Source organism: Eleginops maclovinus, chromosome 15, assembly GCF_036324505.1.
Source record: "Eleginops maclovinus isolate JMC-PN-2008 ecotype Puerto Natales chromosome 15, JC_Emac_rtc_rv5, whole genome shotgun sequence".
Taxonomy (NCBI): Eukaryota; Metazoa; Chordata; class Actinopteri; order Perciformes; family Eleginopidae; genus Eleginops; species Eleginops maclovinus.
The window spans coordinates 2,531,535-2,545,789 of NC_086363.1; the positions used below are offsets into that span (position 1 = coordinate 2,531,535).

The 14,255-nt window shown below is 40.7% G+C and overlaps 2 protein-coding genes across 3 annotated transcripts in view; one reads left to right on the top strand and one right to left on the bottom strand.

Moving 5' to 3' along the window:
- Positions 1 to 75: 75 nt before the first annotated feature.
- LOC134876844 (solute carrier family 22 member 2-like) lies at positions 76 to 7,359 on the top strand. 2 transcript variants are annotated; one of them, XR_010167501.1, is made up of 13 exons: positions 76 to 985; positions 2,052 to 2,099; positions 2,209 to 2,312; positions 2,719 to 2,873; positions 3,662 to 3,830; positions 4,340 to 4,451; positions 4,527 to 4,627; positions 4,703 to 4,917; positions 5,549 to 5,657; positions 5,750 to 5,862; positions 6,043 to 6,210; positions 6,580 to 6,679; positions 7,089 to 7,181. XR_010167501.1 is itself a non-coding variant. In XM_063902018.1 (12 exons), the coding sequence occupies exons 1-12, from the start codon at positions 638 to 640 to the stop codon at positions 7,174 to 7,176; spliced, it is 1,662 nt and encodes a 553-aa protein (XP_063758088.1). In that variant the 5' UTR covers positions 76 to 637; the 3' UTR covers positions 7,177 to 7,359. The 2 variants fall into 2 exon arrangements, 1 of the variants encoding a protein (XP_063758088.1); XM_063902018.1 differs by lacking the exon at positions 6,043 to 6,210 and having other exon boundaries at positions 7,089 to 7,359.
- The window catches only part of plg (plasminogen), an 11,431-nt gene continuing 4,427 nt past the window's right edge, over positions 7,252 to 14,255 (bottom strand). The window contains exons 7-20 of the mRNA XM_063902016.1: positions 13,944 to 14,064; positions 13,274 to 13,392; positions 12,447 to 12,609; positions 12,033 to 12,157; positions 11,700 to 11,859; positions 11,155 to 11,339; positions 10,923 to 11,071; positions 10,571 to 10,664; positions 10,279 to 10,393; positions 9,141 to 9,215; positions 8,911 to 9,051; positions 8,341 to 8,447; positions 7,793 to 7,938; positions 7,252 to 7,641 (exon numbers count right to left, since the gene is read on the bottom strand). Coding sequence (XP_063758086.1) covers positions 7,480 to 7,641; positions 7,793 to 7,938; positions 8,341 to 8,447; positions 8,911 to 9,051; positions 9,141 to 9,215; positions 10,279 to 10,393; positions 10,571 to 10,664; positions 10,923 to 11,071; positions 11,155 to 11,339; positions 11,700 to 11,859; positions 12,033 to 12,157; positions 12,447 to 12,609; positions 13,274 to 13,392; positions 13,944 to 14,064 — 1,862 coding nt within the window. The 3' untranslated portion in view covers positions 7,252 to 7,479. The remainder of the gene's footprint in view (positions 7,642 to 7,792; positions 7,939 to 8,340; positions 8,448 to 8,910; positions 9,052 to 9,140; positions 9,216 to 10,278; positions 10,394 to 10,570; positions 10,665 to 10,922; positions 11,072 to 11,154; positions 11,340 to 11,699; positions 11,860 to 12,032; positions 12,158 to 12,446; positions 12,610 to 13,273; positions 13,393 to 13,943; positions 14,065 to 14,255) is intronic.

A 14,255-nucleotide genomic window follows, 5' to 3' on the forward strand; every position in this document is an offset into this window, starting at 1 on the left:
TGTTTTGAGTTAGTTCAGTTAGTTAGGTAATAAGTTAGTGATAGTAGTCAACTAGTTAGACAGTAAGGTAGTTAGTCAGTCAGTCAGTCAGTCAGTCAGTCGGTCAGTTGTCCTCTGCAGCAGCTTAAATGAACCATATTAAATGCATCCATGAGATTCTTGTTTCAAAAGTATTGCTTGTAGAGAAATGGTCCCCACATGTACTGTTTCACATCACACAGGAGCTCCAAGAGTTAATTGAATGTTATCTGAATGCTTCACTCACCCAGAAAAAGAGCAGAAACAGCTGTGTCTTGTGACATAATCAGGCACATTTTTGGGTCTGCTGTGCAACCCTGGAGGCACCCTCACAGAATAAAAACAGAATTTGTTTTGGCTCAGTTCAGGATTATTTAATGTTTGCGTAACTTCTTCTCTGTTAACTCTATCAAACAGTAACAAATTTTCCATTAACTATTCACCTCAGGCTTTTCCTCTGGACTTTAGCTTCAGTTTGAGCAGAGGAGGAGTGTAGGGTCTGTCTGAATCTGGAAAGCATAATTCTGGCATTGCACAGACATCCCTTGTGTGCAGAGCGCTTCCACATTGGGGTTGTATGTTAAGATCGTAAACACGAATAACTTGGATCACAGCATCTATGGCGACCTTTGATGACCTCTTGGAGCAGGCTGGGGCTTTCGGCCACTGTCAGAAGCGTGTCTTCGCCATGCTCTGTCTGCTGTCTCTGCCTCTCTCGGGTGTCTACGTGGGCATCGTCTTCCAGGGTTTCACCCCGGATCACTGGTGCCGGGACCCCGCGCTGGCGGAGAGGAGGCAGGCCTGCGGCTGGAGCCAGGCGGAGGCTCGTAGGCTGATGGCGCCTATAGTGAACAGCTCGGGGTCGGTGCAGCCGAGCAGCTGTGAGCGCTACGAGGTGGACTGGAACAAAACCACTCTCAGCTGTGATCCACTGCAGCTGAATCTCAGCAAAACAGCTCCCTGCAAGGTGAGACCACGGAGGTAGATTACAATCTGGTAGATTATCTGGTTTTTGCAGTAGAATTTTTGAAAGCTTCAGAGGATAATATTGACTAGTGGTAACATCTACATAGACCTAGAATCCATCTCAACACAAAACAACTTGCAGGACAAAAGACAAAGGTCATGGTTCCAAAAACATGTCAATATTTACGAAAATGATCAGGTAAAACAAGGATGATTTAGAAACTGTTGAAAATCCCCAGGCAAAGACTTTTATACAAATATTTCACACACAATATGTAAACATGAGGTATTGATTAGCACTGTCACAGATTCTTGATCTTATTTAAGGAATTGGAAACAGTTGAAGGGTTAGATTATAATAGCTTGGTTGCTATCTGAAGATCTGAGGCTTGCAGAATCAGGAACATGTTTTACATCACTCCTCATGTCGTATCCTTTTACATTTACAGGTGATTGCAGCTGCATAAAGAGAGCTGCAGGAAGGATTCATTATAGTAGACCAACCCTGACACTAAGAATTAACCTGCTGGTTCTCGAGGCAAAAGGCCACTTGTTTTTCTATCAATTTGAAGCTTCAAAGATCGGTGTATTTACAGACGTGTTTTATAAGAAAAGGTGAAACTTGCTATTCTGTGATTTCAAACTCATTCCTGAAGCACTCTAACCACACAGACGAGAGGGTGTAACGATCTTCGCGTCCAACACCGTGCCAGAACATGAATAAGAGTGTTTGCTAAAAAGGTCAAACTGTTCCTTGGAAGCAGCAGCTTTCAAGGATTTAATTTCCCTAAAAGTTGTGTTTAATCCCGTGACCCTGAAGATGTCCTGATTGCTTTTATGTGTTAAAATTCAGCACTCTTTTTTTTTTAGCCTTGTGAGAATTCAGTGGGGAGGAGGTCAAAGCGGAAATTAAAAGGCATTGCAAAGTAATGGGTCCTTGGTAAAACCAGCCAAGGAGCGTTGGGTTGGGATGAAAGAGATAGAGAGACGCTTGCTTTCTTAATCTAATGTCTAAAAGTGTTTTGGACTATCTGCCGTAAAAGCACTGTTTTGTTTCTGTCTTTAAGGATGGCTGGGAGTACGAGTATGAGGGCAGGAAGTCCTTTGTCACTGAGGTGAGGAGAGACATTTGCTGCTTAATTAAATGCTTAAGTCTCCTCACAGTTCTTCCGAATGCAACCAAAGTCTTTGATTTGTAACCGTGCAACTCTTTCTGGTTCTCAGTTCAACCTGGTGTGTTCAGACGCTTGGTATGTGGACATGTACCAGTCCACTGTCAACGTGGGATTCCTCGCCGGCAGCTTTGCTTTTGGTTTCTTTGCTGACAGGTAAACCACACTGTTTATCAGTAATGGGAAGGACCGACAGTGTTCCTCCTTCCCATTAAAGCAATGTGATGAGAAAAACACTACATTTTTATAATAAAAAAAGAAACCAGGTAAGTTTTGTTGTTTGAAATTATAAAAGATGCACAGAAGAATATAAAAACATCAGGAGAAATAACAGGCAAAGCTGTGATGCAATATATACACACAGGAACAACTCAATGATGGATCCTTAAAATATCCCAAAAGTTGATCCTTTTTTAGATTTTGCACAAGGAATATTCAACATCTTAAGCAATATATGACTTTTATACGATTTGTCTTTGATTAGAACGGGGGAAATGATTTGCGACATGATGAACTCTTATTTTGAAAGGTACATTCTCCCCCTTTGTCTTCCTTTCTGCAGGTTTGGCAGGAATATGAGTTTCCTGGTGTCCAACATCCTGAACGCTGTTGCAGGAATGGTGCTCGCTTTCGCCCCGAACTTCATCTCCATCCTGGTGTTGAGGGCCCTCCTCGGCTTCGGAGTCAAAGGAGGCTGGATGTCCACCTATGTGCTGCGTAGGGACGACTCTGTATAGAAACTGAACACACACTCATCTGCACATCTGCTACAGAGCATACCTCACCTTAGCCTGACATTAACAAAGTTAGCATTTAGTGAAGGAAAGAGATGACTTTATGCCCCTGTTTATGGATCCATGGTTGTTTAAATGTGACTTGCTTCACCTTTCAATGCAAATCCTTTAACATCACACTTAGAAAACCTTACAATTTAAAACCTCAGGATTAAAAATATTTATATTTTAGAGAATATTCTTAATTTGTATGTAAATTAATTTGCATTTTTCCGTTGTTTACCACTTTTAAATCAGAGGTTTTACTTGTAAAGGTGTGATTTTTAAAATAATTCTGATATATAACAAATTAATCTTAGAGAATATCTCAGTATGTTTTATACATAGAGTTTTTTATTTTAATCTCAGAGAATATCCAAATTCTTTCTTGCAGATTGTTTGTATTTTTTTTATTCCAAAGGTACCACTTTTAATCTTGGAGTATATTCAAATTTACCCCATGATTTATTGAGTTTCCCTTGTTAAATCTCATGGAAAGCCTGAGTTTTTTTTTACATAATTTGTTGATTATTCCCATGAATGAGTGGTTTCTTTTTTTCTCCATTTACCTTTTTAATCTCAGAGATTATCCAAGTTTTTTACTCCTTGGTGAGTATTTTTCCTCAAACTTTAATCACAGATGCATGACCCTCAGTAAAGGTCACGGGCTTCATCATGCAGAGATCTTGATCCACTCTGAGTGTCTGAATGTGTTCCCTTTGCTTCTGTCAGTCACAGAGATCGTCGGAGTGGAGTACAGACGGACGGTGGGAATATTGTACCAGATGCTCTTCAGCATCGGTAACCTCGTCATCCCTCTGCTGGCCTTCTACATCACTGACTGGCGCTGGCTGCAGGTCGCCTTCACCGCCCCTTACATCCTCTTCATCTCCTTTTACTGGTGAGAGAGACTACCTGGTCCCATTCTCCACCCCGAAGTCTTTGCTCACGTTAACAGGATTCTGTATGGATTTTTACTCGACCTAGGTTAGATGACTGAAATAAGATAAGATTACACATTTTTAAAAAACAACATAAAACATGTTAGTAAATTATCCACTGGTAAATATAGAAGCTTTAATATGTTTCAGAAAAGACTTTTGCTATCAAGTGGCTAGATTAGACTTCTTAAACTCAACAGGCTGAACGTTAGCCGCCTTTAGCTTAGCTTTAGCATTTAGCAGTGGTGAAGGAAAGTCATGCAACTGCAGTGTAGTTTGTTTAAAACCTAATGTTAGCTTTTAACTCGTGGTGATTGCAAGAGATCCATCCCTTATCCCTTATCCTGCTGAACAAACCTTGTAAGTTTGATATGAACAAGTCCCTTTGGTGTTTAATTAGTTAATGATGCAATGCTTACTTCCTGGTTGGCTAGCCCTTTTGTATCTGTCAATAAAATGTCTGTCACAGGTTTATCCCAGAGTCTCCGAGGTGGCTCATCTCTCGGAACAATTCTGCCAAAGCTCTGGAGATCACACAAGCTATAGCTAAAGAGAACAAGAGGAACCTCACACACTTTGAGGTAAACCAACTCCTTGACCTCATTTCTGCTGAAAGGAAACTTAAATGAATGTCTTAACTTCAATTCTTCTTCCAGACACTGACGGATGTGGAGGGTGACTGCTCCTCCGCCTCTCTGATGGACCTGTTCAGGACTCCAAACATGAGAAAACACACTCTGATCCTCATGTTCAACTGGTGAGTCTCGTTAAGAAACCCCTGATTTAAAAGCGTATCTGACATTACATCTCCTTCTTGTTTCCTCCCCTGCAGGTTCACCACTGCTGTTGTGTACCAGGGTCTGATCATGAGGTTGGGGATCACAGGAGGAAACATCTACATCGACTTCCTCATCTCCGGCCTGGTCGAGATCCCCGCTGCCCTCTTCATCCTCTTCACCATCGAACGCATCGGCAGACGCATCCCCTTCGCCTCCGCCAACATCGTGGCCGGAGCCGCCTGCCTGATTACCGCTTTCATCCCTGACAGTGAGAGGAACTTCAATTTCGAAGAGCAAGACCTGCAGGAGATCCCACCCTGATGCCCTCAAACCACACTCAAACTCTTGCAAACGTATAAAATGAATGACCTAGGGAAATCAAAGTGTTTTTTACTTTTGTCTGAAGAACAATATAAGCAAATATTTAAGTATTTTCTCTAAAATGTACCTCTTTAATCTGAGGGAATATTTAAGTTTTTTTCACAGAATCTTGTGAGTTTTTTTCTCATAAATTGAGCAATTTAATCTCAAACAATATTTTAGTTTTAGCTTTTGTGAAGTTGTGGTTTTTTTCTTGCAATTTGCCATTATAATCCCAAAGAATATCAACATTTTTCTAAGTGCATAAAAGTATTTATTCGTGGGGTTTTTTTGTAGTAAATTTGCCACTATAATTTCAGAGAATATCCCCAAAAACAATTCTGGTAGATTGTCAGTTTTATAGTTTTGCCCCTAATTCTCAGAGAATAATCCAAGTATTATTTTTTTATTTCAGCACTTTTAATTTGAGAGAATATCCCAGATTTTTTTTCCCGTCTTAATTCTTTGACATTGTTAGTTTTTTCTTACCTCATAAATATGCATTTAGTTCTGTAATTGCACCGTCTCTTTGCTTGCAGGCATGTTCTGGTTCAAGATGGTGGTGGCCTGCATCGGGCGGCTGGGGATCACCGTGGCCTTTGAGATGGTGGTGTTTGTGAACACTGAGCTCTACCCGACCATTATCCGGTGAGGTCACACTGATCCCCCTCGACTTTTAATTTCATTTGACTCTTTAATATATATCATTTAATTGCAAATGTTTTGTCAATGTGATACAGGAACCTGGGAGTGGCCGTGTGTTCAACCCTGTGTGATATCGGAGGCATCGTGTCTCCCTTCCTGCTCTACAGACTCGCTGCCATCTGGCTGGAGCTGCCTCTCATCATCTTCGGTAAGTTGTGACGCCGCCATACATGTGAGGTAAAGGTACGTATATAAATGAGACGCATTAATAACAAGACTTCTTGCACAGTTTGGGGTAATTCAGAGAACAAATGGAAGGGATTTGTTTGGGGATGAGAAAAACTTTGATGCAAGATTTACATTGCGGCCACTTTTGCGTGCATTCAAGGCTTTTAGAGACAAACTGAAGGAATATGGACCATGAAAGCCTTAGTTGAGAGGAAAAGGACCTTTAGCTTTTTCTTTTGAATGGTTAATCCTCATTCATGTGAACAGAACAAGGAAATCAATGAGCTTTGATGACTGAAATCAACCCAAGGCTAAATTTCCATGTTTGGTAAGTATTGTTTTTGCTGATTACGTTTTGTTTTTTTGCACATTATGAAGTGAGGAGGACAATTGTGTCTATAAGTAACTGTTCATTTGGTACAAGCATGCATTTAGATTGTAATTAAGGTGTCTTCCTTTGTTGTTTGGCTTGAATTGGCCCAAAGTCTAAGCTTAAACCCTGAAATAAATGTTAGAAGACATTAGTAATTATTAGAAATGAATTTAAAAGTCTTAAAGCTGCAGGGGGGAAGCATGTCATTTGGCTAATGCTAAAGTGGGAGAACAAGATTTCCATGAAACAGCTAACTGAAACCTCCCGGACTTGTAGACACTTGCTTTTTAATCTGTAACTGATTGAGGGTTTTATATCGAACAGGAGTGGTCGCGTTCATAGCCGGAGGACTGGTGTTGTTGCTTCCTGAAACTAAAGGAGTTCCTCTCCCGGACACCATCGAGGACATTGAGTTTCCTAACAAGTGAAACATCTTTTATTTAACATCATTTTGCCAGAAGAACAACTAGTTTTGTGTTGCATTGTCAAAGTTTAGCAGTAGGTCACACATATAGTATAATGAATGAGTTAAAAATCAAATAAATACAATTAGATTTTTAAGGTGATATTTCTTTATGGTGTTGCAGAAAACACAGACACCTACAAATGATCTTTTGTAAATGCAATAGTTCACTTTGAACTGTTTGCCTATTTTAAGAATTACATTATGATTTATTTTCCACCAGTACATGTGAGAAAGATGATCTAAATATAATATAATCATGATGAGTGATTCACCTTTATAGCATTTAAGACCTTAATTGAAAATGTAGAAATTAAGTAATTATTATTTTGTGTTTAATTGAATGATTTGTGTGTGTTTTTGCTCCCAGGAAAAAGAAGAATGTCATGGAGAACCAACAACTGAAGAAGCCTTTAAACTCCGACCTGACGAACAACAAGGACACAACAACTGTGTGACTGTGTGTGTGTGTGTGTGTGTGTGTGTGTGTAGACATATTCACTTTAGGCAAAAAAACCTTTAAAACGCGACAATTTCCTTTGTTTTAGGTTTTATTTTTCAGCTCTTACTGTGAAAAATCACTATTTGCTTATTAGATTTTCTCCACCACAGGTAATAAAACACCTCTTCTTAACCGATAATCTCAGACTACTAACTTTCTTGGAGCAGAACAGTACTAACACGTTAAAGTATCTTCAAAAAGCTCGATGAAAAGTCCCTCCCTCTGCAACCGATGCTGTTCAGTATTTGTCGGACGTTCTTCAGTTGGCTTTGATGGTTCTGTCGATCCAGTCGACAAACTTGGAGACTCGGGCGTAGACGCCGGGCTTCATGGCGTTGGCGCATCCGAGACCCCAGGATGTGACGCCCTGCAGGACGTAGCGGTTCTGAGCGTGACACACCAGGGGGCCGCCGCTGTCGCCCTGCAGGGGGAGAGAGGTGTACTTTGTCTTTCATTTGAGTTGTTTTGTCTTGAGTCCTCCTCGTAAAAACATGGCTCCTACATTACCCACAATTCACTTTGGTAGTAAGACAGTTTAAGGATCTGGCTTATATTCTTTAGTGTTTTCCTACCTGGCAACTGTCGGTTCCACCCTCGATGTTTCCGGCACACATCTCGTGATCTTTGACTCGGCCGTTCAGGTACGAGGGACGGTTACAGATCTTGTTCTCGATCACGGGAAAACCTGTTTCCTTCAGGACACCCTCACCCCCCGTCCCTGAAACACACACACACACACACACACACACACACACACACACACACACACACACACAGAATTAGCCAGTGCCTTGTTTGTAGGCTAAAAACTTGGCTTAAGTACGGCATCACTCCCTACAAAATTGCTACAGAAAAGGCTGTAAAAACATTCGATCCTGGAATTTTCATTAAAGGATTATAGAGCAAACTGAGAGAGAATCACTGGAACTTTGACCCTCCTTTTGGAGATATTTGTATTATCTTATTTTGGACTTTAGGCAATAAAAAAATCATTATTAAAGAGGAATTAAGGCCCTTATTAACATAAAAAAAAAAATCACCTAAGATATCACAGTACAAGCGCACACACACACACACACACACACACACACACACACACACACACACACACAAACAGTACCTTGAGTTTCTCCCCATCCGGTTACATAGCACTCGGTTCCACTGGGAACGATGAAGTCCTTCTCCGGCAGACACACCGGCAGCACTTTGTCATTTATTATCGCAGGACTGAAATCACACAGTAGAGGAGGAAGTGGTTCAATACAGCAACACCCCAGAGTAACAAGTAAAGTAGAATCAATTCATGTTTAATTAACAATCTTTCTGATTGACTGTGTGATCGAAAAGATTTCTAAGACACTTTGACTCTTAGTTTTTAATATAAATAACGAGTGTTTTGAACCTATAGCTTCATCCAATGTTCAGATTGTTTCTATTTCAAAAACATCAATTACACCTTGGCCAATAACCTAAAACTACTTTCTTATTTCAGTAAAAAGCACTTTAAAAGATTGTATTTGAAGCTAGTGTACTTCGGTTTGTATCTTCATGCTTTATTCCTCTTTTTTATAAGTGGCTTTGGTTGAAATCCCAAGCTAAAGTATAAATTAAAGTACCATTTCTGAGTAAATAAACCTTCTAAGTAATGCTATAGCTAGTATTAGCAGTGGTGGTAGGAGGATAGACTCACCTCTGCAGCTTCAGCAGAGCGATGTCAGCTCCGTTGGGTCCCAAGATCAGCTTATCCAGGTTCTTGTCCTGTTTGGACAACTCATTGGCTCGCTCCGTGTGAACGCCCAGCAGCACCTTGTAGGCCGCAGGACGCTTAGACCTGAACAACGCATTTATAAACACTTCAGTCATCCAATGATTGTGTAGGTAAAGGTTTAGTATTTATATGTTGTTAATGTTCTCTCTGACCTCTCCAGGCAGTGAGCAGCAGTCAGAACCCACTGAGGGTGGACCAGAGTTCCTCCACAGAAATGAACTCCCATGCTGGTAGAAAACAAAAACAGAAATGTGTTAACCCTTCTGTTATATTCCTTTTTCTGTGACAGCCAAAATATTCCTGGGTCAATGTGACCCATTGCATGTTGAATTATTCAAAAATGGTCAGAAACCCCAACATCCTGAATTTTTTGTTTGTACCTCTTATTACTATCAATTCAATCAATGTTTAGTGCAATTCACCTCTCACAGATCATGGTTCCATTAGGATAATTCACTCACAAAAAATACACATTCAAACACATTTTTCTGTACATTGGCAAAAACTAGATATAAAATACATTAGTTTTGCATAACATACATTTTATTTGCAGCATTGTTGCGAAATTCAAGCACTGACACCTGTCTGCTCTCACATTCCTGCACATGTTACCCTCTGTCTTGTTGGAAGCAATGATTATTTTTTCATATTCTATCCCAGTCTCAAATTGGACGACAGGACACAATAAGTATAGCTTTGCCAGTGTGGTTCCTCATCACAACGGACCAAGATGGCCAAAAGATTCAATGCTTATAGGGCCTTGCAATTGATTATACTGCACGTGCAGAGTGTAATGTTGCACGAGTCCCAGTGTGTGAGGAGTTTTCCCATGCATCAGATTCGAACTTCTTTCCCTGCCAGGTGGCATATATTTACAAAAATATGCTGTGTGTGTGTGTGTGTGTGTGTAAAATATATGTATCACATTTGCACTTCTGACCCCTTTTAGCTTCTACTTGCACTGCCGGGTCAGATTGACTCAAATACAATCTCTGTGATATAAACATTGGGGGGGGGGGGGGGGGTTGCAAATACATGACATGAACCATTTTCATTTGACATGTTTATTGCACTGATTAAGGCAAGCAGAAGAAGTTTCATACAAAAATATTTTTCCTAAATGTTCTAACTTTAAAACGGGTCAATTTGACCCCGAATGTAACAGGAGGGTTAAAGTAGGAAGAAGACAGATATAATATGCTCCTTTCTGCATGTTGTATCAGCCAGTCTTTATCTGTGCAAATGTTGAACATCACTTGGAATAGTCCTTCAGTGTTGCTTTTGACTCACTTGGTCCGGAGGCTGATCTGCCAGGGCCAGGAGTGAGCTTTGGACACGCAGCCGCCCACGATCCGACCGAAACAACGCTTGGGTTTGGTGACCGGCGTCCCGCAATCCATTCCAGCTGCAAAGAGAGAGGTAATTCTCACAGGAGGGCCACAATTTGGGAGCATCATGTGATTTAAGATGAATAAAATCAGTAAGATTCATCCTCTGGGAACCATGGATGTTTGCACCAAATTTAATGGCAATCCATCCAATATTTTCATCCAGACAACTGATATAAGGCTTGTTCACGTACCACAGTCGGGGATCTGACAGTAGTCCCATTTCTTGTTCCTGTCAGTTGTGTAGCACCAAGGTCCATTCACATCTCCATCCGGGTTTCTGCAGCTCTGAAAGTGAGAAACAAAGACAGTCAATAAAACGGAAACAAATTCAACGATGAAACACAGAAAAAAGTGGAAACAAATATTGGTTGATGATGAACAGTTTTCTTCACAGTTTATCCAACTTGCACAAGCATTTATGTACTGTACACACACACACACACACACACACACACACACACACACATATTTGAATGCTGGGTGATTTTTTAATCTAAAACACTTTGCTAAATGGTTCAACTGTGAACACACACACACACTTACATTTCCGTCCAGCCCTTTAGTGGGGTGTGTTTGTGGGGTGAAGCTGTTGTGTGAGTGGGGGCTCTGTGCAGTCCAGGCCTGGCAGGTGACACCCAGCACGGTGAAGGAGGTCTGACCCCGGTACGTGTCTCCATTTCCTATCTTACAGTCTTACCCAGCAACAGACAGAGGATTAGGAATAATACCAGGCTAGAAACGTAACAAACACACGGGTAGAAGTCTCATAGTGAACCTTTCTGTGTGGTGGCCGGAGTGGGGACCTCAGGGTTTACAGGTGTCAGTGGATTCACTGCTCCCGAAGGATTGGCGACGCATTTCTCCAGGTTGCAGTACTCCCAGCGGACACTGGGGTCTGTAGTGTAACACCACGGGGCCCGGTCTCCATCAGGGTTCCTGCACAGATTCCTCCTCAGGTCCCTGTGGAAAGAGAAAACCCTTAGAAGGTCCTAGAAGGTTTTTATATTTTAATTACTAGAATAAAACCAGGGAAGGAACTAATGATTGATGGCTTTCTCTAAAACTGTATCTCCTTTTATTAGGTGGCAGGTGTCGTTTATAAGAGTTTTAATTGTACTCATGCATCTTGTTCTTCAGAGTATTTAATGTCGATAACATTTGGATTATTGCTGCTCTGCTCATGTGTGCAGAATCACAAGCTTGACTGTAGGAGAAGTGTTAAAATATTCTGAAATTGAACCAATGTAAACTATAAAACCAGCGTTATTTTTGCACATATATACGCTACAGGCAACATTTATGCTGCTTTTTGATGCTCACGCTTGGGGGAAGATCTGTGGAGTTTTTTTGTGGCTGTGAGGCGTCATGGCGCTCCAGCTCTGACATCTTTTTCCACTGATGGTCTCTGACGTAACTCCTCTGTAACTCGTCCCGTCTCCCACGTAACAGTCCTCCTCCTCCGTGGGGATCACTGGCTCATCTGCGGCAGGAACCAGAAGACAAGAGGGATTTTATGATGCATTTTTATACAGCTCTTTGCACTTACAAAAGTAATGAATTCAATATTTATGGCCTATTAGTTGGTTCTTTTTATCTGAGAGTGCACAGATACAAGTTCTGGTATTTGCAGGTCATCATCATGATGAGTTATACCTGGTCCAGCTGCATCCCCACAGCTCGGCACCGTGCAGTACTCCCAGCGAGTCTCAGTGTCGGTGGTGTAGCACCAGGGCCTCCTCTCATTGTCCGGGTTACGACAGTAGTTGCTATCCAGGCCTCTGATGAAAAAACCCCCCCAGAAATATTCATGAAAAAAGGTCAACTAAAACAATAAAATATATTTAAGAATAAGTAATCATACCACAGAATAAATAGTGTCACAAGTTAAAGTCTGGCACTCAAAATTGTACTTAAGTGAAAGTAGAAATGTGTTTCAATGCATTCAAATATACTTAAATACATACAGTATGCAGAATGGTGGTTCTCTTTGAATCATTTCACTGGATTATAATTAGTGATGCATTACTTAAAAATTAAAACAACTTAAGTGGTTTCAGCAGCTCTTACTTGCAGGGGTAGTTCTCCGGAGAGCGGTTGTGTTTCTGTGGAGTCTGAGTGGACCAGCTCTGGCACGTTTTCCCGGACTCCGTCACCGCTACCGTGCCGCGGTACGATCCTCCTTCCCCGGTGGCGCAGGTCAGCTCCGGGACGATGGTGGGGGGCTCGGACGCTGAGAGGAGGAAGGTTAGTTATAGGTCTCACAGGGGAAACAACGGAGGCAATGGCAGTGTTGGAAAAAGTCAAATTACAATGAGAGTTTAGAAAATAAAGTGTACAAAAATCAGGCGGGAAATCTCAAAGGAGTGACTAGATTTTCAAAATAAAACCGGAAACAGAAATCATTTTATAATGATAGTTTTGTTTTGGATGCTTTTTCTGTTTCTACTTCAAGACATATATTACAGACTATCGTTGACATGTATACCTAACATGATTATAAACAATAGAAAGTAGTTGTGTTGTACAGAAAGTCTTTAAGCTGCAAATGGAGGAACTTTTACAATTTCTTAGGACTCATTTTCTGTAAAGCAATTGATCTTTTACAGTATGTTTATATTTGAATTGTGAAATCCTCACATCGGCAACTTATATTCTGTATTAACATTTTGTATGGTGTTTTGTTTTGTTCCTCAGGTTGCAGTGTGGGACAGTGTGATGGTCCTGCAGTATGGAGCCACTAAACATCTTGCTCATGGGTGCATCGACATGTCAAAGGGTGAGTGTACATGTTTATAATATATATATTTCTAGAAGCTTGCACATGCATTTAGCCATGCATTTTAGGTGTTACAAATGGGTAAAAGTGTGAAAGATATTGAGATTGTTAGACTTACTGCAGCGGGGAATGGAGCAGAAGTCCCAGCGTTTGGACGGGCTGGTAGTGAAGCACCAGGGTTTGGGGTCTCCATCCGGGTTCCTGCAGTAATTCTCCTCAAGATATTTCTCTGGAAGACTAAAAAAAGGATCAATCAAACAGGAGAATTAAGCTACAGTACAAAAAACATTTGTTTTATTCCTCAATGCATTTATTAACTTAAAGGGAACTTGGAAGCTGCAGAAATTCAGTGATACTTGTTATAAATGACACTTTGGTACAGCACTTTCCGCAGGGCTCAAAGATGATAAGGCTGCTTTTATTAAGATCTTGTGATGGTAACAAGAAAATGTAAAATAATCAGAATAGAAATACTTCCCCATTTATAATAAATGAATAAAATTAATACAAAAGTTATAATAATAATAACAATAAATACATAGTTTTATGAAAAATAAAAACAAAATGTTTACAAAGAAATAATAAAAACACTTTTATAAAATAAGAACTTAATCAATATAAAAAGGAAAGCTTTCAGCAAGTTTTTAATGAAAAAATGGGCCAATAGTTTGTATGTCATCCTGCTGACAAACAAAAAACCTAACCAACAACATATCCTCTTTAGGAGGTGAATACGATCAAGTCCCGCTTGTGGTTGATGGATATTTTGTGCTGTTTTGTGGTCTTACGCGCTGGGGATGTAGCCATGGTTGTGAGGTTTCTGGGAGTCCCAGTGTTGGCAGGTGTAGCCGTTTTCTGTTGTGGAGATTTTCCCTCTGTAGTTCTCACCACTGCAGTGAATACACTCCTCTGTAAATCAAAGCACTCGCCCTTAGCATATCAGGTACAATGTCTTGGAGTGTTACACAGTGATGTCACTGTGTTCCAAAAGTAAACAAATAAAGTCCAATTGAGGCGAGTACACAAGGATTTTAGCCTCTGCAGACCATTTACAGGCACTAAAACCTATATATAGCACACTACAGGAAAGGGACAACCCC

Bases quoted from the DNA above. Each gene is read 5' to 3' on its own strand.
- LOC134876844 (XM_063902018.1), top strand. From the start codon at position 638: ATGGCGACCTTTGATGACCTCTTGGAGCAGGCTGGGGCTTTCGGCCAC. The intron at 2,874-3,661 runs GTAGGGACGACT...TGCTTCTGTCAG, and splicing joins GATGTCCACCTATGTGCTGC to TCACAGAGATCGTCGGAGTG. The intron at 4,628-4,702 runs GTGAGTCTCGTT...CCTCCCCTGCAG, and splicing joins CTGATCCTCATGTTCAACTG to GTTCACCACTGCTGTTGTGT.